General features: G+C 40.9%; 2 protein-coding genes across 2 annotated transcripts in view; both read right to left on the bottom strand.

The window, feature by feature from the left end:
* The window catches only part of otogl (otogelin-like), a 34,888-nt gene extending 20,132 nt beyond the window's left edge, over window positions 1–14,756 (bottom strand). Inside the window, exons 1-27 of the mRNA XM_084734477.1 lie at window positions 14,565–14,756; window positions 13,603–13,645; window positions 13,223–13,268; window positions 12,895–12,973; window positions 12,690–12,782; window positions 10,942–11,096; window positions 8,741–8,862; window positions 8,372–8,577; window positions 7,736–7,860; window positions 7,189–7,295; window positions 6,964–7,070; window positions 6,678–6,803; window positions 6,477–6,585; window positions 6,343–6,389; window positions 6,115–6,260; window positions 5,881–6,007; window positions 5,559–5,736; window positions 5,362–5,486; window positions 4,628–4,837; window positions 4,247–4,415; window positions 4,027–4,101; window positions 3,764–3,807; window positions 3,367–3,532; window positions 2,339–2,446; window positions 1,545–1,683; window positions 643–777; window positions 362–508 (exon numbers count right to left, since the gene is read on the bottom strand). Of these exons, the coding sequence (XP_084590603.1) occupies window positions 362–508; window positions 643–777; window positions 1,545–1,683; window positions 2,339–2,446; window positions 3,367–3,532; window positions 3,764–3,807; window positions 4,027–4,101; window positions 4,247–4,415; window positions 4,628–4,837; window positions 5,362–5,486; window positions 5,559–5,736; window positions 5,881–6,007; window positions 6,115–6,260; window positions 6,343–6,389; window positions 6,477–6,585; window positions 6,678–6,803; window positions 6,964–7,070; window positions 7,189–7,295; window positions 7,736–7,860; window positions 8,372–8,577; window positions 8,741–8,862; window positions 10,942–11,096; window positions 12,690–12,782; window positions 12,895–12,973; window positions 13,223–13,268; window positions 13,603–13,645; window positions 14,565–14,637 (3,207 nt within the window). The 5' untranslated portion in view covers window positions 14,638–14,756. The remainder of the gene's footprint in view (window positions 1–361; window positions 509–642; window positions 778–1,544; window positions 1,684–2,338; window positions 2,447–3,366; window positions 3,533–3,763; window positions 3,808–4,026; window positions 4,102–4,246; window positions 4,416–4,627; window positions 4,838–5,361; window positions 5,487–5,558; window positions 5,737–5,880; window positions 6,008–6,114; window positions 6,261–6,342; window positions 6,390–6,476; window positions 6,586–6,677; window positions 6,804–6,963; window positions 7,071–7,188; window positions 7,296–7,735; window positions 7,861–8,371; window positions 8,578–8,740; window positions 8,863–10,941; window positions 11,097–12,689; window positions 12,783–12,894; window positions 12,974–13,222; window positions 13,269–13,602; window positions 13,646–14,564) is intronic.
* A 1,000-nt stretch (window positions 14,757–15,756) lies between these two features.
* Window positions 15,757–20,765, bottom strand: syt1b (synaptotagmin Ib). Its single transcript, XM_084734479.1, has 8 exons — window positions 20,543–20,765; window positions 18,993–19,174; window positions 18,445–18,558; window positions 18,146–18,313; window positions 17,435–17,602; window positions 16,842–16,959; window positions 16,359–16,492; window positions 15,757–16,264 (listed from the first exon to the last, which is right to left on the bottom strand). The coding sequence occupies exons 1-8, from the start codon at window positions 20,688–20,690 to the stop codon at window positions 16,058–16,060; spliced, it is 1,239 nt and encodes a 412-aa protein (XP_084590605.1). The 5' UTR covers window positions 20,691–20,765; the 3' UTR covers window positions 15,757–16,057.
* Between the last annotated feature and the right edge of the window lie 640 nt (window positions 20,766–21,405).

Below are 21,405 nucleotides of genomic sequence, written 5' to 3'. Positions count from 1 at the left end.
CTGGCATCCAAATATAATGTTGATGTTTTGTCTGTCACTATCTCAGTAAATTTAAACTACTCTGGTTTCAACTTATATTCAAAGTTGAGCAGCAGAAATTGATTTTGCACACCATTACTTTCCAGACATGGAAAACATGCTCTGCCCTGATGGTAATTTGCCTAGAAGATTTGTCCTAGAAGCTCAAGAGTTTTTATTTCAGGTGGCAAAGAAAGATAACAATGGCTGAATTTCGTCATTGTTTTTGTTTTTTTTACTGTGGTGTTGCTTTGGAATTTCACTGGCACTGGCATTGACTACTAAATTTCTGTCATCACGACATCTTAACATTTAATTTGCAAAATGTACTCCCAGTCCAGACCTTCCACTGAGGTCCAGCTCTGATGTGCACAGTTGTCTTCCGGTCCCAGAGGATGGTGAGGTCCTGACTGGAGAAGTGGACCACAGTGTAGTAGCCTGCTTTCCAAAGCTCAAACTCTGACCCTCGACCTACCACAGTAGACGGGCTCTAAGGCAGAACAAACAAAGTAGGTTGGGATTAGCAGAACTCGTTGCATTTTTATTGATGTATTTCACTTCTATAACAAGAGGCACAGCTTGACTGGTAAAAAGAGAGTGTGATTGTGTGTGCATAGTCTGTACAGGGTTGCCAGAGTTGTCGGTGAAGTAGATCTTGGTAAGTCCCACATGAATGACCAGTATTTTCATGCACACAATGCCGCTCTCATAGCAGTCCTTGTTTTGGGCAACAATGGACACCTCGGTTTCTCCTGCACTCTGGTGAGAGGGGAAGGAAAATATTACTCTGGTGAGGGAAGGAAGTCTTGTCAGAACCTCTAGTCTTGGTCATACGAACAAAACACAAAATTTGCTTGTTTACAATTTCCCCTTTACCATAGCCACAGCATGCAGGAACACAGTATCTGAAAACCACATGGCAGATTCAAAGTTGGAATGTGATTCTCCCTGTTGAGGAAACGGTGTCATGCTGGATACATGAGAGGTGACAAGAAGAGGAAGCAACTCTAGGCTATTAACACTCAGCTCTAAACTGCTTCCCCATTCTTTTCAGGTCTGTGCGGTCGCTGGCGGTCTGTTGGGTCTGAATTGGAATGTCTGTTCTGCTAATTCTAATTCTATATCCCTGGGAGCGCAGGAGCCCTGGGGTTTGAAGTGAACACTGGTCTCTTTGTGTTGCTACAGCTTTGCACAACGTCTGCTAGCATTACCACCATGCAAACCCACCAGCGCACACACACACACAAACACACACATACACACCTTAATCTGCTCTAATTAAAAACCACTCTCTCTTCCAAGATTAGAAACGAGCTTGGATCTTCTTTCTCAGATCCAAATCAGTCTTGGCCAGGAAATGTGGAGGATGCTCCTCCATCTCACACACACTTCTCTGACACAGTCTCATACAAGCACTCTGATACCACCTGATTAGCACTTCAGTACTGACGCTGAATCCATAAGTGAATGACGTCATTTAACGCGTTTATTTGCACGTGAGATCCACACACACGCAGTCTACTCACTTTAAGCAGGTAGACCTGACAGTCAGAGTGGTAGTCATACTCAAGGCCATCGAAGGTGTGGTAGTGTCTGTCGCTGTAGATAGTACACACAGCTGGACATGGCGAGTAGCTGCAGTTGAAGTAGCCACGGTGACACACACTGAGGAGACGGACAGGTGGATGCACATGAGAACAGTAAAGAGGAAACAGAGGTGGGACAAACATGGAAAAACTCATCATATATATTATACAATTTTGTGTTCTGATTAGGTCTGAGAGATGTGGCTTATAAATATCTTGATATTTTTAGGCTATGCTGCAAAATGTAATATATATCTCTATATACACATTCATACAATACCATAAATTCTCAAATAGTGCAAACATATGATGATCTTATACATCTTGTATCGTATATGATCTTATATGATGCATTGCTTTAGATCAAAAGACTCAACAGTAGGTGTGACAATACTGTAGGGATGACTATTGGTGCTTTTACAAAATATTAACACAATGAGATTTTTGATGGCCAATCATCTGTAATGTGAATATAATGACTAAATGAGTAAAGGCAAATAGTAGAACACCTAGAACAGTCTGGTAAGTAAATTAAATTATATTTTCTGCTGTAATGCAGCCTTTAAAATCAGGAAAAGACAACATGATATAATGATATCAGAAATATAAGATAGTAGTAGCCCTTGTCCTGATACAATTAAGTAAGTAAAACAATAATTTGTGAATAATGTAATTGTATCACTGCTCATTCTGGTGTTTCATTTTTATCTATGGGATAATACAAAGACATTTACCACTTGTAACATGGTGTTTCCACAGTTTCTCCAGGCAGGTATTCAAGGCCCAGCCAGGCACAGGGGCAGTTCTCTGGATAGTAACACTCGCCATGGTGCAGCACCAACCTTCACGGATAGAAAGCGAAATTCAAGTAGGAGGTACAGAACATGCAAACCAACACTGCAGTAAGTCAACTTCCCTGTGAATAAAGCCTATAAGTAACCTGAGGTGCGGAGGATGGATACATTTAAGTTTAAGCAAGTAAGAAAAATCTGACAGTCCTCCTTGAATAAATACACCTTTAAATTCTTCCTGTGGTTCTGCCCACTTATTACAGATGACTACTGACTAACACTAGCTTCTAGGCAGCCACTGTTTTATTACAGTTTGAAAATCATCTTGCAGAGACTTGATTTTGCTAATCCATCATCCACCATGCATTAACAATTTGCCCTATAATTTTTTTTTAAAGTTACATTATCATTTCATGGTAACTCAGGCAAAGACAAGAAGCTCTAATGAAGCACTGATCTTGAGCATGGATTGCAAATAACAGTTATTTTCATCGTTGATTAGTTGTTTGGTCTATAAAATGTCATATCAAAAGCCTAAGATGACATCCTCAAATGTCTTGCTTTGTCCACAAACCAAAGAAATTCAGTGAAGTGTCACGGAGAATTATAGAAAACAGAAAATATTCATGTTTAAGAAGCTAGAATCAGAGAATTTTGACTTTTTTCATAAAAGAAAATACTCAAACCAATTAATCAGCTGTCAAAATAGCTGGCGATTAATTTAGTTGACAAGTACATGACTATTCAATTAATGTAGCTCTAATCTTAACCATTCTTTACAGAATTGCAAGTAGATTTTTACATCATTCTACATGAACAGAGAGAAGTGACCTCAAACGTGGGAAATCACTCAAAAGTGTATTACACGTTTTGCCAAGTTAACTGGAAAAAGACTTTTCTGGTCTTTTAAAACCACAAATACACAGCAGCATTGGAAGGCAGAAGGTTATTTAAGGTGAAGGTTACTTTACCCAGGAGGACAGACGCAGCCAGGGATGCACGGTGTGTTGGGAGGGCAGGTGAGGTTCAACATCAGGTTACGGCAGGTCGGTGCACAGGCCACGCCTCCTCTCTGCTCATTGCAGCTGTGGTACACTTTCCCCTCTGGACACTCCCCGACCTCTACGCTGTCTGGCTCTACAGTGTCCACGCACGCACACATACACACACGCGCACACACACACTCAAGAAAATCAATGCCTCAGCCGCCTTCAAAATCAACCGCAACAGCCAGTCATGGGAAACAAGCTACAATCACAGACATAAGGCTCTTGATTTCAGCAAGAGGGACACAGCCTGAAACGGTACTTTGTTGTTGGAACGAACGAGAGCAGGAACTGGAGGGAGGGGGGAGAGCAGAGAGGTTACCTTTTTCCTCTGGCACACACTCCATCTTCCCATTTCTGCACAGGCTGATGGAGTAGACAGGAAGGGAGAGAAAAAGGGGTGAGTGTTTGCGAACAAGAGTAATGTTATCAAACACAGGGTTAGTTTAAGTGCTCTACGTCTCATTTGACAATCACTCAAGCTTTTATTGCTTTCTCGAATGTATCAGACACTGTGTGCAGTTAGGAGAGCAGCCAAAGTGAGTTTTCACTTTTCAGTGGGGGTCAAGGCCAGCTGTGACTCACCAGGGGCCAGAGGCACTGAAGGTCACCTCCCCTGGCTGTGACACACCACCCATGGAGTAACAGTGACACTGAGACCTTAGGAGAAACTCACAACATTATTTTAATTAGATTAACTGATGATGATGCTTTCTCTGTGTGTGTGTGTGTGTGTGTGTGTGTGTGTGTGTTTCTGCCAAATAGCAATTGATGACCATCATTAGGATGATACATGAGGTCTTACAGTTGCACACAGCGCTGGCGCACATCATCATAGTAACTGCCGTCTGGACAGCCACACCCCTCGGCACAGTCGTCGGGGTTACACGTCTCTGTGCTAGACAGACCACGACAGGACCGCCCACAAGACGACACGCAAGCGTGGTACAGCATGCCTCCAAGACACACCACTCCTGTGTTCATATACACACACAAAGTAATACGCATTTTAAATACAGCATACATACATACAGCATATTTCTCAAGCTTTGTCTATGTATGTCTTAAACGGTAACACCCAATTCATAAATATGGCACACTTTTATCCTGTGACCATTTTGGTTCATACATCTAAAAGTGTTTTAACACATTGCGGATAGAAGCAACCCAGAAGTCAAACACTCACCACATTCAGAGACTTGTGATCTGAAATCAATGTCGACTCCGTGTTTGGAGCAGAGGTAAGCGTAGTGAGCCAGTGCTGTGCACAAACAGCTGCTCCCACAACGACAGGCCTGGTAGCGGCACTGCTGCTGGTAGATGTTTGGACTGATGTAGCCATGACACGGGGCAAACATGCTCCCCACAAGCACCTCACAGTGGGATGCATAGTATGCTAGAGCATAAACACACACACACAAAACCCTGTATGACACATCTGGACAAACTAAGCTACGCTGCAACCAAAACCTGTACAACTCACAGTGCCACCCAGTGATCAATACTGTTTAGGCTGTCAGGATGTACAATGCAGTCTGTGGAGCTGTTGGCATTTAAGCCCATGAAGTTTATCTTCTTTAGATGAAGCACTCTGTAGTAGGACTGATCGGTTAATCCAAATTTTATTGCAATTCAATATGGCCTGTGCAGGAGGTGTGATATTTGTTAAAGGTAAAATGTACTAAAGACTAAAGAATCTCTGCTTGGGACAGATCTGTTGCAAAACTCACACCATAATCATTTTAATATGTTTTTTAAAAGAAAATTACATTAATGATCTGAAGATTATCATTCCCTCTAATATCACAATTGCTATATCAGTCAAAATAATCACAATCAGCCCTTCCATTTTGCAAACACTAAATAAAAGTAAAAATACAAGTACCCCCAAAAAATTTAAAAAGATGAATCTGTTATTACCATTGTGCTGGTTCATCTCACATGGGTCTACAATGGGCAGGTTGACTGGAGCAACACAAGCAGATGAAACCTTCCAAGCATTGGCATGAAGCTGAGGAGTGCCTTCTATCATCCCAGCTGGAGACCTACACACACAAACCCAGTCAGGTTAAGTGACATTCCCAACAGTGATCTGTAAGTGAGAAATACTTGCTCACAGGAAGTCGTCTCGTAGATTTCCGTTAAAGGTTCCACAGAGGCCCAGAGTCTGTCCACGCCACTGGCTGTCCAGCTGCAGGTAGACCCGCCCCCCTCGACCATCGTAATGCAGCCTCAGACCAATCCCTGCCCTCAGCTGTGTAAACACAGAGGTCAGCTTCCGCACCTCAACTGTATCTATATACCCAGAGACAAACATCAAAACCAATGATAAAAAATCATGTAAACTGTAAGTTTTAATAATCATTTTTGATAAGAGGAATTATTTCAGCATTTCTGCATTTCTTAATGTAAACCTCTGGTGTGACAAAGAGCTCCTACCATCAACGTAGGGCAGGGCAGGCGCTGGGTTGACACCAAGAATCACCTCCCCCTCTCTGGTCAAAGTGACCTGACGACTCACATCTTCATCCAACACCACTGTCACTGACTGAATACACACCTGCTGCTGAAGACAAACAGACCACACACATGGGCTGATTACTTCTACAGCTGTATGTAGAAAGAATACTGAGGGGTTGGTTGAGTGTGCATGTAAGTAATCATGTACACTACCTCTGCACAGGTAGTGTACTGCAGTGTGACGGTGAATCTGCTGCTGCTGCGGCTCTTTGCCAAAACGTACTGACACGCCCCCGGCTGGAGAAACATCCTGCCGTCAAATGTCGTCACAAACACGTCACCTACCACTGAACACTCCGCTAAGAAGAGAAAAGAGGTATTCCTAATGAATATGCATTCACAGTTTCCCCTTGACTAACTCTTTTGAAAATGTAAACTCACCTGTGCAGTTGTTCTCTGTGCAGTTCCACACTCCTCCCATGCAAACGCTAAAAAAACAGAACATTAAGTAGGTTGACTGCACAATGGCAAAGCTACAGTACAATGTTTACCAGTGATTACATGCCCACACTCACCAAACACTACATCCTTGTTGAAGCACATGTCCTTGTACATATGATGTACCATGGTAAACACATGGGCACTGAGAAACAGCAATGCATGTTCCATTTTGTAGGATAAGACCTTTGGGACGGAGAATTGCAAAGTTTAGAGCAAGCTTAACTTAAAGTTCAACTAAATATAATTTAAAAGAAATTAGGAGGATAATTCAATACCATCAGGGCAGTAGCAGCCATCCAGACAATGTAGGTTGGTTCCCAGACACTCTTTCTCAAATGTGCAGGTGGGTGGACAGCAACTGATACAGTCTCTGTAGACAAAGCTCTCCTCACAGCCATCATCTACATTAAGGTACACATACACATGCCTGAATTTCACACAAAGGCAGACAACAGAGCATGAGCATCGAACAAATGTTGGCCTAGTATAAAGTAAATGATTACCGGGTCATGCCATGTCATTTGTTTGCACTGAGAATGTGGAGCTGCAGTGGTAACTTACTACAAGAAGGAAAGCTGTCTCTCCACTCTCTTACTGGATAGCCAACGTGTGAGCAGGCTCGGGTGTACTCAACCAGAGCTCGACAAAATGTTTCCTCATCATCAGATCTGGAAAAAAATAAATAAATGGTTTGTCCTGTAACTGGACTTACGCTAATAACAACGCAGAGAAAAAGGGGTCAAGGGTTAAATTTTATCAATAATCAATGTAAGTGTTTTGACTTACACACAGAGGTCAGACACACAGCTGGCCACGAAGGGATTTGGGTCAATGTTTTCATGACAGGACAGAAATGGGAAGAAGAGAAGTGCACTGCATTTCTCGATGGCGTCCTGCATGCATTCACAGTAAATGCAGAGTGAATATAATTCACATGATGTAATAACAGAGAGGCACAGCAAAACAAACACTGCTGCAGTCATTTAACACACCATTACTATCAGAGTTAAAAAAAAATCAACATAGATGCTAGTTTTTCAATCTCAAAAGTAGAAATTTGTTATATACTCACTGCAATAAATCATAAAATGACCATGATATAGACATCGAGGACACAGGCTAAGATATAATACTTGCTTCTCTGACAACAATGCTACAGCCGCAGTGACCTCCTTTGAGCTTCCTTGAGTCTTTGAGGAAGGGATTTCAACCACAGATCTTATATGAAATAGGATTTCAACCTATTTAATACCGTCTATGGCTTCAGCTCACTATTTGGACTGTAGTGCTAATTAGTGTTACTCAGCAGACCGACTGTTCCTGTGGTTCTTACATCCATGTCTGACTCAGACTGGCAGGGTCCATTGAAGTCCAGATCTACTGAGGGACAGGCTCTCTCATGAGGCAGGTCCACAGCCCAGCTGTTAGCAAACAGGGCAGGCTCATCTGTCCGAATGCCTAAAACACACAGCAAAGACACATACGCCATGTATACCCAGCACAGAAGCTGAGATAGGAAATGTACTATACAGTTGATGTACCATTCAGACATGGACATGGACCTACTGCCATCAAACATATTCACATGAAACACAAAATTCAAGCCTGATAAAAATAAAATCGGGCTTTAAGAGGAAGTCTGATTGAAATTGTGTGTGTAAATGCCCCATGTCAACAGCAGCTTTATAGCCAGAGCCTTTCCACTTGTTTACTCTCATTCTCTGTGCTCATCCTGATTCTACTGGACAAACAAGTAGGGAACCGCAGTTCATATTACCAGTCATCTGAGGAAGGACTTGCTCCTATCAGCCATTCAAACTATAAACTATCCTCCCCTATCCTTCCACTCTGGTCCCACCGCTACTATAATTGGTCAGAATCAGTGTTGAGTGTATAATAATAATAATTGAGGTGAGTGGGTGCTGAGAGAAGGGATAAGAGGATGAGGGGCCGGTCGGGCCGGTCTTACCACGGGTAGTGGTGAGGTCATCGCCAGCAAGGTGGTTGAAGTTCCCACACAGGCCACAGGGGGCACCCTGGTGCTCCTCGCTCATCTTCAGGTAGACGCCCGAGCCTCCATCCCAGGCCAAAGAGAAGCCAAACACACTCTTCACCAGCAAGTAATCGGCCAGACGCTCAATAAACACACCGCCGACAGTCTGAGGCAGACTTAACCTGACATTTCAGAGACAGACGCATCAAGACAGTGACAGAGAAAGTGAGGAAATCATTCTAATGATACTTTACCGTGACTTTACAGTGGTGAGTTGTTTTTCTGTTCTTGCAGCTTTGAAGAGATGTTTTTATTGAACACTCAAAATTGATAACACATACACACCTGCGGCCTCCCTGGTGGACCTGATATCCAGAGATGTGAATCTCCTCCTCATTTGGGAAGAACAGGCTGAGAGCTCTTGGGCATGAATACACATTCCCGTCACACACTCTGCTGTTGTGGACCTGAGAAGATGAAAAAAAAAGCGGAAGAAAATTAAAAAAAAAACTTACAGAGGAGGAAAGCATGAACATTTATTAACAAGGATTAGCCACTGACTGTAACTTTAGCTAGTACTCTAATAACTACAGTCACTTGTCTGTTAATGATGCTGCCAACAACGACCACAAAAGGTTGTTATGTTGTGGTATGACCTCTGAATAGCTGCAGCAACTCAATTTACTTCAGGAAGCAGGAAGTCAGCATTATTTGTCAGCTTTAACGATAAGTCTGGTGATATGTTTGTGAACGTCAACAAACGAAATAAAAATACCACAACTGAGAATCTCTTAAAACTTTCCCCAGCCTCAACTGTTCCTACTTTATAAAGACAGGTCACAACAACATACAGATAAACCTGTATAAAGAGCTAAATAATTTCCTGGACATTGTCTTTATTGACAAACATTACTGAAATGGGCACAAATTGTGCATTTCACATTTTCATGGCATTAAATAAACATTTCACCCAATGCAACAGTGTGGCTTACCGATGTGTATTCAAAAGTTTGTGGTACTCTGTGGAAGTCTTGCACAGAAGAATGAGCTATATCAGACTTTGGCTAAATGGGCAGCACTTGTTTGTAAAAAAAAAAAACTTACTGTTGCTTTGGTATTTTCGTGGGACTTCTGGGCAATAAAAAATAGAATATATCATCAAACTTAACCATAAACGTAGTCTGGAAAAAATCAGCTGTTTAATAAGAGTTTTAAATGTTACATGAGAAAGCTGAGTGAGCTCAAAAGGATCTAACTTTTCTGTTCACACATTTCAACTTCAGAGTTTTTTATTAAGTCAAGAGGAACATTACCAAACACAGACAATCTAACTAGCCAAAGGAATATGACAATTACAGCGAATACAGGGTTGACGATAACTGCTAATAAGTGTGCAATCTATTGATAACCCTTATCTAACTTCTGTTTATTAAAGTATTTTGGTTGGTATTAGCTAGTACTCAAAACATCTTAGCTTCTTAACTTGGTAGAGCGTGACTGTAAACATGGTGTTAATAGCCAAACTACCCGGTAGATGTTAGCGATAGTTCACAAAGAAATAAAATTTCAGTCAATATCTACTCACCCCGGTGCTGATGTGAGGATGTATGAAGATCTCCAGTTCACAAAACACTCCCGGAGCTTCAGCGGAAAACAGCGTTGCAGCCAAATCCAGTACAATTGCAGTGAACGGTGACCAGTTTTGACATGTATAAAAAAATAAAAAGAACACAAAAAACCCCCACAAAATGTCTCCATACTGCACGTGTGGTGTAATCCAAGTGTCTGTAAGCCGCGACATTAAAATTTAACCCACAAAGACGCCATTTACACCATGTCTTTAGCCTAAATGTCAACTGTAGCCTCTCAGACTTTATCCACTTGCGCACGCCTGAAGCTTCCACCGACCGGCGCGACACGAGATATACGGGATCTCGCGATACTTTCACACCTGTGTTTACATGCTACCCGGAAGCGACTCAGACAACAGAGAGAAATCTGCTCAGAAATAGTGACATGTTACGCGCACAGTTGCCTTCGCAAACTTTCAACAAAGAAGAACATGTCCGAGGACTTCGACATAGAAGAGGAACATATTTTCTTTGCTGCAGCGGCGCCGCTTAGGCGAGAGCTTATGTACCTGTTCAGGTGTGCGCACATGGATCAGGTCTGAGAGGCCACAGTTGACATTTAGGCTAAAAACATGGTGTAAATGGTATCTTTTTGGGTTAAATTTTAATGTCTTGGGTTACGGACACTTGGATTACACCATGCAAGCAGTACGGAGACATTTTGTGTTTTTTTGTGTTCTTTTTTTTTTACATTTTAAAACTGGTCACCGTTCACTTCAATTGTACTGGATTTGGCTGCAGTGCTGTTTTCCACTGAAGCTCCGGGAGTGTTTTGTGAACTGGAGACCTTCACAGATCCTCACATCAGCACTCGGGTGAGTAGATATTGAGTGAAATTTTCCTTATTGAGTGAACTATCGCTTTTGAACAATGGTAAAATATTTCAGTAGATAATTTCAATCTGTATGCTCTTACCCACACGGTGTACTGTGGTGTAGCTGAGTGGCAATCCTGGGCCAGAATATAAGAGCAGGTTCCAGGGAAGTAGAAATAGATTCCATCAAATGTTTCGTAGTGGTGTTGACCCCATGACCTGCAGATGCTGTCTCTATCCTGGCCCTGGTTAGGTACTGAGAGGGAAATCGGCAATTCACTCAGACAAGATTCTTGTAATGATCAAGTGGGTCAGTTTCATGTGTTGGTGACACAATTTAATTTAAGCAGACATTGACACTTTACTAAACCAAGAGGGCAAGCCATTCGTCCTGTCTCTTTTATCATCTTTATATCTTTTATTTCAGTGAACTTATCAGCGGAAAATGAATACCGACATTTTCTAAAAAGCCCTTTGTTATAGGAATTCCCCACAGATGGCTGAGCCAAGATGTTGCCTAAGACCCTCCCCACAATCTGAGGGGGTGAGAGCTGATGACAGTGAGTCACATCTTCTAAATTTATCAGTGAGTGAGTGAGTACATCTTGTAAATGATGCTATACATGAATTAATTACAAGATACTCATGTTTCAATTAACAAAATTACCCAATCTTATTTAATTTTCTTAAGACATTTGCTCTGTGGCACCAGCTCTGTTACCCTGATCTTTAAAATTTGAATTACAGCTGGGAGGCTTGATAATTTATCTGAATTAAGATTTTATGATTTTTTTTAAAACAAAATCCTCTCATGGCCCACTTTCATGCTGTCTTTTAGGGCTGCACAATTAATCAAATTATTATTGAAATTGCAATATGGCCAAGTATAGTATCCAAATGGCAGGAGCTAGACAATCTGTGTGAGAAAACAGCACTATAATGAAGTACTGTAGTGCTGCAGAGATGCCATGTCCTATGATTCTTGACACATCATCATGATTTTAATAGCTTTTTTCAGTGAAAATAAAAACTGTGATGCCAAAATGACCATTCCCACTAATCGTGAAACATGTTTCAATCACAGTATCTGTCACAATAATCACAATCTGATTTTTCTTTACCATACTGTGCAGCTTTGCTATTTTACTTGATTTTTGTATAAATCGTCTTGTAAGTAGTCTATTTCAGAAGTTGATTTCAAGCCTCAATTTAGGTACGGGTCCCTCAGGAACTATAGTGTTTCCCACATGTATGTCAGCACTAAATTAGTTTGTTGAAATGAAAAAATGTCTTTACAATAATTGTGACCTCAGATCTCCTGATATACTGTATAAGGAGCCTGTTCAGAATATAGAAACCAGAAACTCCATCACTCAGCTCTTACTCTATTACCTTACTGCAAGTGATTTCATGTCTGCTGCTGTGGGGGTTAAATCTGTGTGTGCATGTTTGTGTGTGTGTGTGTGTGTGTGTGTGTGTGTGTGTGTGTGTGTGTGTAGGTGGGTGAATTTACTGGATGATGGTGGATTTGTATTAAAAAAGAGAGATAGAGGGAGAGAGAGAGATCTGGGAATTTTCATAATTAATACTGGAGTGTGTGCAGGAACTATAATTAACATTTGTTGAATGATTTGAGAGTCATGCGCGCACACAAACCATGTATAATGGAGTGTGTAACTGTATACTGCTATTAAAAAGTTGTAAGCATGCAAATGAGTTAGTCTGTTGCATACCAGGAATGGTGCTTGTCAGTCAATAATGCATTGTGGTTGCCATGCGAAGGAGATTGTGATGAATCTGAGCTGACACCAAAGCAAGACATGTAGGTGTGTTTGGGTGTATTACTCACTGATCTGGCAGCGGTCTCCCAGTGCCTGGAACTGAGCACAGTCACACACACCGCCCTCCTGACACCAGCCACCATTGAGGCAGCCACAATATTCTGGGAAAGACATGAACAAACTAAAGTTCACTTACCCCGCTCTTTGTGGGAGATGATTTTTTTTAAGCTTCTGTAAATGCATTCAGGGTGGTTTCATAAGAGGTGTATTTACCTGAGGAAGCATCTCTGGCTGTGTAGTTGTGTAAAATGCTGCGTGACAGAGTACCCTCCGACAGCAGTGGTCTGTACGTCTTGGAAAACAATAAACAAACACTTAGAGTAGTTCCTTATATAAATCTCAAGCTTTAACGGCAGAAGTGACACGGTGCCGGCGTACCTGCTTCTATAAGTTGAAAATTTGTGTCAGATTGAGTGGGAGAAAGTGTATGTGTTTGCGAGTGTGTCTTATTCTTTACAAAGACAGCTTTGTGCTGGTTAGCGTGTTGTGCGCATGTGGGTGCCCTGACCTCCTCTGGTTCTCTTAGGTGTAGTGTACCAACCTCCTCCCCGAGGAGATCCCGTTTCCTCCGAAGTGCATTAGCCCTTCTGCACACACACAAACATGCACATTAGTGGGAAGAAACAGTCAGAGGGGAGACTTAAGTGCACTTTACACCACTTGAATTCAAGCTCCACACTACTCTTTACTGAACCCTCACACACACACAAGTGCATGAACACACACTCATCTGCTGTCTTTGTCACACACACTAGTGACAGAAACAGAAAGTGCAAATGCTATCATCAGCGTCAACTTATTAAACTGCATAAAAATCACCCGTGGAAAACCAAAGGGATACATTTTTATTTCCATAATATTAGTTACATTTTGGCCACACTATTAATGACAGAAGGTCATCAATTTCTTCCTTTGACTTACCTCTGTAGTCTTCCTTCTGCCACTGAAAGTCGGCTCTGAGCTCCTAAATACAAAGTCATACAATAAACATGGTTAAAATAGGTATCATTTATAGAGCTGCAATGATCAACAGATTAGTTGTCAACTATTAAATTGATTGCCAAGTAATTATTTTTAGAAAAATGAATCATAACTCTCTGATTCCAGCTTATTTAATTTGATGGTTTTCTGATTTCTTGACTCTTCTGTGACATTAAACTGATTATCTCCGGATTGTGGGCAAAAGAAGCCATTTGAGGACATCATCTTGGGCTGTAGGAAACACTTACTGACAGTTTTGACCATTTTCAGACACTTCATGGACCAAACAACTAATCAACTAATCGAGAATATAACCAACAGAATAATTAACCATTAAAATAATCATTAGTTTCAGCCTAATCGGTTATTTCACTATCATCTTTATAATGTAGCCAAGGAGGTAATCAGAAAAAAGTTAGTAATTTACATCTTGTTTGTACTGATTTAGCAGTTAGATGCCATGTTAGGACACAACAATATGAAAAGGCAGTAAGGAGGAGCAGTTTTATACAATGCATGCTTCAAAAATGTAAAAATTGTAAAAGTGAATTATCTGACAAATACTATAGATAACCTTAAATATAGGGTACTCCAATAGTCTAAAAGAATTTGTGAATTAATAATAATAAAAAAAAATAAATAATCTCATCTATAGTAGTTTATGTTCTTCTCTGCCAGGGACTGATGATGAAAATGAACCTGTATGGATAAATCTGATGGACTCATTAATTAATGTGTACTGTCCCTATTTAAATAAGACAACCATAAACATAAGGTAGATCTATTAGTATCCCTCTATTTTATTAAATGTAGCTCACATTGATGTCATTCATTTAAAGTTAATAAACTTCATCACAAGGCTGTTAAATAATATTTTGGGGAGGTAAAACTGTCAGACTCACCCTCAAGTAACAGCAAGTGGGAGATTGAAAACGACATAAGAAGAAATCGTTTCACTGTCCACTTTAAGTTCATCTCAGAGTCCGAAAGGAAGTTCCGCCGAAACGTTAACGGTGCATCTCAGTGGTCCCGGGAGGAAAGGATTTAAGGGTGTTTGGTGGCACCGGGGACGATGCTCGGTCGTACCTTGTAAAACGTACCTGGTGGCTGCAGCGACAGCCCCCCTGAGCGGATGACGAGTCAGCCTACAGTACACCTGTGTGTGTGGGCAGGTAAGCCTTCAGCCGTGCACTGCCCTCTGTCACTCCAACATCCTCAGCCAGCTACTCGCTTCTGTGTGTGTGTGTGTGTGTGTGTTTGTGGCTGTGAGCCCGTAGGTTTGTCGCTCCATCACGGAGGTTTCGCCTCTAAAGTTACCGTTAAATTTTCTGGCTGATAAAATGACCTGGGTGGGGACAGTTTTGACGGAGACACAAGCGGAAGAAACCGACTGTGGCACTGAGCGAAACGGAGAGCAGATAACTTCAGAGCGCAAATAGCGCCTGTGTTGAGTTGGGAAGAAACCACCCGTCAATAGTTTTTTATTTTACCCACAAGAAATAAAGTCAATCCAGACAGCAGCAAAGGAAACTTATGTCATAACTTACTGTAACTAAACTTTATATGTAACTTTCAGGGTCCTGGTCTTGTGCCTTGTGTCTCTCTGTCGCACTGTAATGATTAATAGCTTGTATTAGTAATGGCAGTTTTTGTCGTTTTTGTGTTTATTCTTCTGTACCAAATACCAAAGCGGAGATCACATTCTGGTCTGTTCTGCCTTTTTGGCTGTGATGTTGTGAGATGTGTCTATAGATAATGATGCCAAGACACTTATCTTGGCATTTCTCTCCTTCCAGGCTGTGCTCCAACACCACAATCAGTTTACTCTGAGCCTTTGCGTTGTGTAATATCTATAGTAAAGTGTTGCAGTGGGATAAAATGGAAATTGACAGTGTGTAAAGTGCCTACAGCCCAAGAAATTGATAACAACCACTTACAAAACACAGCAGTGAATATTATGAAAAAAGAGACATAATAGAATTCATATGAGGATCTCATTTCATTATCCATTGGGTTGTCTCCCTCTGCAGGTTAATCATGCTTATGTCAGGCGCAGCCTACGTGTTGAACAGCACAGAATAGAAGAAAAACGTACAAAGGTTTTTTAAAAATCTCATCCAGTTTAATAGTACATAGTGATACATCTTCGATTAAAACTCTTTGAAGCAGTTTCAGTAGAAGCAGGAGGAGGGAATGAGTGAAGGAAGAGGGCTAAGAAGTCCCTAAGAGTAACTTGGATAGTATCAAGGTTAAAAGAGGGTATTTTTGGGTAGATTTACTTTGTTAAGTAGCTTAAAATGTTTTTAAGGGGAATTAGGGGAAAGGTAGGAACATAAATTAGAAGTAGTTGAGGTAAATGCTTCATAAGGTTTCATAGGCCGCTGGGGTCAAGGTTTCATTTCTTGTTGGATATTAGTGCGTTGACTTCATCCTCTGATCGGAGGCTATGCCACTGGGCTATTGGCCTCCGTGGGTTCGCCAGCATGTCTGCCCAGTGACATTGCTCAGTGCCAGTGCTGTTGCCGCCCAGCAGCAATTTCCCAATGGCGTCGTTCTTCCCAATCTTATCATAGTCCAGCACAGTTACTGCTATCTGCACCTTCTGTAATTAGAAACACACATACACAAAGAAAATGAATGATAATTTCTTATGAATTGCATCCGTGTGTGTATGTGTTTGTGTACAAATATAGTACCTCTATCTGTTCACAAGGCACTTCGAAACTGAAAGACTCGTTGTAGTAAGGGTTCAAAGTGTTCTTCTTTATCGTTGTTTTCTTTTTCTTGAGTCTTTTCCCATTCTGCATTAAGTGGATCTTCACATAAGGGTCTGAAGGAGAGAACAGAGAGGTTTTATGGCAGAGGAACAGACCAGCGGCCTGGCAGTGATGCAGTAGTTCCATCAGTGAAACACAACATCTATTGTTGTGGCTCCTGGTAGTTTTCCCCAAATAGAAACGGCTTGAAAGTGGACACACCACTTAAAAAGTAGTCATAAGGCCCCAATGCTTAGCCACAGTTAACAACCCTTGGCTATTTAGGGCACAGGTAGTCGTATTATAAAATGTGCTGAGCCATGTTTAGATTTCTTATCACTTGAAGTTTAAAATGTTTAGAAAAAAGTTTTACTTTATTGTGTAAAAACTCCAGCCTCCTTGTTTTTTTGCAGCTTGACTCACCTGATAATCCACCCACATCCATTTTCTTCAGGTTTTTGGCCTCCAAAACCACCACTGTCAACTTCCCTGCAGTAGGCACATACCTCAAGGACAAGCATATGTCTCCCAGCTTCTCACTCTACCACAAAGGAAAATAAGAGAGTATGCTGCTGGGAAATTGTCTAATAAATTAAGCATGGCTTAATTACATTCAGGGCAGAAAGGTTGCTGGTAGATTTGTTACAATCACCAGCCAAATAAACAATAGTGAGCTATTCTACATATTGAATGGCTGGTAAAATCTGCAGTAGCCATTTGGCCAATGGACAAAATAATAATAGATAAAAATAGATAAATATATCACAGAAGGTTACAGTCCTCCTCAGAGACAGATATATTATAATGTGCAGTATTCCAGGCTTTGAAATAAAGAGAAAATATCAAAGGGGAAAGTATTTAACCTTGTTCCCTAAACACAACAAAACATTTTAAAATTGTCTCCCATTGAATAACAATTTTGGAAAACCTAAAACCAAGATTTGCTTTATCCTTTTCAACTTGTTCGTCCCTTTTTGCCAAGTTTAACTCTTCTCCCCCTCTCACAGTGCTCCCACCTCCTCTTTCTCTGCCTTCTGCAGATCCCTCCACTCCTGCAGAGACTGGCTGAAGTCCACGCTGCTCATCGGTATCTTCACAGCCCCAATGGCGTCGTGTTTTGAGAAACGGTCAAAGTCGTACACAGTCATCACCAGCGTCTTCCCACCCAACTCAGTGTATAGTACCTGCAGAACATGGTCGTGAAAACAAAGCTAGGTGTACAAAGACATTTTAGTCACCTAAAATAAGAACTAGACCTTAGAAAGTAACAAAAGCTAACAAATTGTATTGTCTTCTTACAAAACTAAAACTAAAACAAAACCATACATGAAATGGCTTTAAGACATTTGTCAATTTCAGTCATTTGTCTACATGACTGTGAGTCAACTTCCTTGACAAGGTGTTGTGTTTGCATTGTAATACCTATTCTGAACTGCTAAATGTTTGACCCTGACAAATTCCTCCTCATATTATAATGAAAATAATACAGAAACTAATAAAAACTCAACTAAAACTAAAACTTTTCAAACAAAAACTAGACTGAAACAAGTAAACACACTCTGGAAACTAACTGGAAAGAAACAGAGTTGAAAACAAACAAATAAATAAATAAAGAACAAATGAAAAATACCAAAATATAATAACTCATGTGCCAAGTGTTAATAGTTAATACAGAGTCTGGAAAAATAACTCATAACATTTCTATTTATCTTGGAGTCTTAATTTACCTTAAATGTAAAAGTCTCATTGAAGTTTGGTTCGAGCGTTTTCCTGTGAACTTTGGTTTCAAACTTTTTCTTTTTATCTGGGAGAAGGTAGAGTTTAACGTAGGGGTCAGAACTGCCTCCCACATCCATCGCAGGAAGCTCAGCAGCCTGCAAGATGCCGACTACCAGCTAGAATGTGATAGCGAGGGAAGGTAATAAGAAGAGATGAGAATCTGGCTAATTGACAGAGAGAAGAAATGTATTAAAATGTGACATTTTAGAGTTGGCAGATGGTGGGCAAAAACATGTCAGCATCTCACCGTATTATCTGTGAAGTTGTAGTCTAATGTGAAATGCAGCCTGCCCAGCTTCTCCTCCTCCTTGGGTTCATTATCTGACAGCTGTGTTTCTTTGTTGCCTTCATCTTTCAGCGGCTGTATACACACACAGACACACACACACATCACACGCAGGTGAAAGATATAGCTTCACAAGTAATGAGTGAGCACCTTCTGTCAACCTGTGGAGCAGCTTTTGCTGTGTTCCTGCAGTTTATTGTATAGGATTACACAGCCAGAAGTGATTAAACAAAGATGATGTTACAATCTAACGTTTATTTATTGTTTAAAGGGGAAATTTTACACCGTTGGTGTGTTTAAATGTGACCTGAATCGTTGAAGTCAGTGAAACAACTCATCTCAGACCTCAAAGCTTTAATACAACACAAGCAATGTGCAGAACATCCATTAGTCTTAACAGACACTGACAGTTTTACTACACCTGGGTGACCGCGATGTCACAACTCTGATACATTGCAAGGACGTCTGCAGGCTGTGTGTGTGTGTAGCCTTGTGTCTTGTGTGTGTACCTTATGGTAACCTCCATCCATTTCGGTGTCAAAGTCTCCCTTGCTCTTCTCTTTTCCCTTTTTCTTGTCCTTTTCTTTGTCCTTGTCCTTCTTTTTCAGGCACTTCTTCCACACACACAGAGCACACGACAGGACCAGGCACAAACCCACGATGCAGAGGGCTGCAACAGCCCATGATGGCACTGCAAAACCGCATGAAACACACACACACATACAGTAGATGATGCATAATTAATTTACATACACTCTCAGTTAGACACTTGAATACACTTTTTCATTTACCTTTGAGATTAAACTTTTTTTCCCATATCATGTAGGGAGTGAATAAAATATGAGTGCAATGCAATCCAATCCAATGCACCTGTAATAAATGCTATTGTCAGAAAGGTGATGATTCAAATCTGTGGTCATTTTTTGGGCCATATTTTGTGGTGACATTGTACTGGATTACAGTATATTGTAGGTGCTATCATTTGTCCGTCTCCTATGTGTTCCGCTTGTTCTAAAGCATCATTTAAGTGATATATGACTCTGATATCAAGTCACAGGATGCCATATGACTTGCAATTTTGATTCACTGATATATGCACATAGCATTACAAGCAGTATGCATATACAAGTCTGGAACATCTGAAGTAATGAAAACGAACTTTTCTTCCACAAAGCAGGTAGCCACTTCAAGATAATGCACATCTGCCAGAGAGATAACTGCCCCGTCCCTTTTAAACGTAACCTACCAAATGTTGTAAGTCTTTCTCATATAGCCTTTTCATACGCAGTGTGACCATCATTCAGTCACACATTCCTGAAAATGTACTCTATACTCTCGGCAGTCAGCACCTTTTACTTCCTTGTAAAAGACCCAGTGCTCCAATTAAAATGGGATAAGATAAAGAAAGTACAGATAATACTCTGCAGTCGTGCTGTAAATCTTCAAAAAGTTTTAGGTTTTGGTTCATGCACGCACTACATTCACTTGACTACCTTAATCCCATTGTTTCCACCATGGTATTATTACTTTATATCTTTTGTTCAAATCATCTTTAGAGATTTGAATTCAAGTCTCTTTGCATTTTACTGTAGTTGTAGTCAAAAACTTTGATCTCATATTCATTCTTTAAACATGATAATACTTTGATGCCTCAGATGCTTCACAAAAATCTCAAGGGTTACACCTGACACACGTGCCTGGATACAGGAATGAGACAATAATTGGTTTCGTAATAAACCGTGACAATATTCCTGATGATTATTGTTACCATTTGAAATTTTAATTATTGTAATGACTGTGTTTGACTACTGGGATTTGAAAAACTCAAGCTAAATATTGTCCAGCATCAACCAAAGTTACCAACTGTCTGCTTAACACAGGCGCAGCTTGAAACTTTGGTTTGTTTTGCATCCATGAAAACATTGACACCGTGAAGAACATGATGCCATTGTCAATGGTTAAGAGGTTTTCAGTTTAAAACAAACTTGTGATATGATATTTTCATACTGTCATCTCTACTTGGATAATCGACCCACATTTCTTTGGGTATCTAACTCACTGTGAAGGCTGCGTAGTTCACTCATGAACTTTTTGGGATTGTGGCCTCCGGATTGTTTCTGGTCTGGGGTGGTTGTCGCATTTGGCAAGTGGGTTGGGGTAGAGTGGGTGCCCGGTGCAGACGGGGCAGCTCGGCGGTTCCCAGTCATTATTTGGGGAATGACAGCAGAGTAAAAACTGGCAGACAAAACAGAGATACAGAAAAAGATGGCTTGGCCCTAACAGAACATTACACTTCAACAAAACAGAAGCAATCACAGAAAGTGCGAAAACAAACCATATAAACACACAGCAGAGTTTCCATAATGGTATTGATCAGATGAATTTAAAGCTATAATAATATGCTTATAGTCAGTGTATGACCATCAGTGTCAAATGACTTCTCCTGTTTCTGCTGGCCTGGCACTAACATTTGAACACAGGATATGCAAGCTGCTGCTGTCTTTGCCAAACCTGCTGACATGAAGGTGGGAGAAGGGTGAAGGAGAGGAAGGGGGACCAGTGAAGTTGAGGCTTCACGCGTGGAGCACTGCTGTTCCACAGCGAGCTGCCAGAGGTGAGAATCATGTGCCAAGGTCACGCTCAGTGCAGGTTATCACAGCATATATGAGAGAAAGGTCCCACCGCCAGGACTTGACTCCCGAGTGCGAAAATGTTTTGATATGTTATTTTCTATTCTGCAGACATCACGGGTATTGAGTGTCTGGAGTTGAGTCAGCAGATGCAATCTCACACCCAAGCGAACATTGATCTCAGTTTATGTATGTTTTTCTCAGGATTATTCACGAGTTTTTCCTGAAAAGACAAACAGCTGTAAACAGAAGAATTCAAGATACAAACAAAGGGACCAGTGGTGATGACAAG

The sequence above is a fragment of the Lutjanus erythropterus genome, chromosome 13 (assembly GCF_056507025.1).
Source record: "Lutjanus erythropterus isolate fLutEry1 chromosome 13, fLutEry1.hap2, whole genome shotgun sequence".
Lineage (NCBI taxonomy): Eukaryota > Metazoa > Chordata > Actinopteri > Lutjaniformes > Lutjanidae > Lutjanus > Lutjanus erythropterus.
The sequence above is the reverse complement of the archived record's forward strand: the minus strand, read 5'-3'. Positions and strand labels throughout refer to the sequence as shown.